Raw genomic sequence first — 631 nt, 5'->3', positions numbered from 1 at the left:
GACGTTTAAAGTGACAGCAGCGTTGAGGGGGGGGGGGGGGGGGGACCCAAAGACCACCCACTGATCTTACCACAGAAAATCAGATCTGTTAACTCAGTAAAAGTAGAAATACTCAGAACAGAAGCCTCAGATTGATTATGCTAAGGGAACATATGAAGGGATATTGGGATTTGTTTGATAGTGTACCTCCTCTATCTTCATGTCTTTCATCCTTTCTTCCTAATTAACCCTTGTGATGTTTGGTGATTTTAGGGTTTCTATTATCATCTGGACAACAGCTAGAGATTATCATCTGGACAACAGCTAGAGATTAGCCATGTTGGCTAAAGCTGCTCCATTCACTGTTTCTGTTCATTAATGAGGACTGTGAACGACACCTTGAACTAATAAACTAAACTAAATAATGTTTTCAACTTGAATTGACTGGATTTATTAGAGAAGTGGGCTGACTCTGACTAACACATGATTACTACTGTGTAATGTATGTTTAAGATGTATGGTGTAGGTGTGGGCCAATTACAAACGGACCACAAGCCGTAGTTTGGACACCACTGTTTTTAAACTGTGATTCAGCCTTAAGACAAAGCAGAGGGTTCACACACAGCCTCTCGTTCTATTTCTACTCTCTCTC

At 40.9% G+C, this 631-nt stretch overlaps 1 protein-coding gene across 1 annotated transcript in view; it reads right to left on the bottom strand.

The window, feature by feature from the left end:
* LOC117498798 (palladin-like) overlaps positions 1-210 on the bottom strand; it is a 58,278-nt gene extending 58,068 nt beyond the window's left edge. Inside the window, exon 1 of the mRNA XM_034150945.1 lies at positions 187-210. Within this exon, the coding sequence (XP_034006836.1) occupies positions 187-210 (24 nt within the window). The remainder of the gene's footprint in view (positions 1-186) is intronic.
* Positions 211-631: the final 421 nt, after the last annotated feature.

The sequence above is a fragment of the Trematomus bernacchii genome, unplaced genomic scaffold (genome assembly GCF_902827165.1).
Source record: "Trematomus bernacchii unplaced genomic scaffold, fTreBer1.1, whole genome shotgun sequence".
Lineage (NCBI taxonomy): Eukaryota > Metazoa > Chordata > Actinopteri > Perciformes > Nototheniidae > Trematomus > Trematomus bernacchii.
The sequence above is the reverse complement of the archived record's forward strand: the minus strand, read 5'-3'. Positions and strand labels throughout refer to the sequence as shown.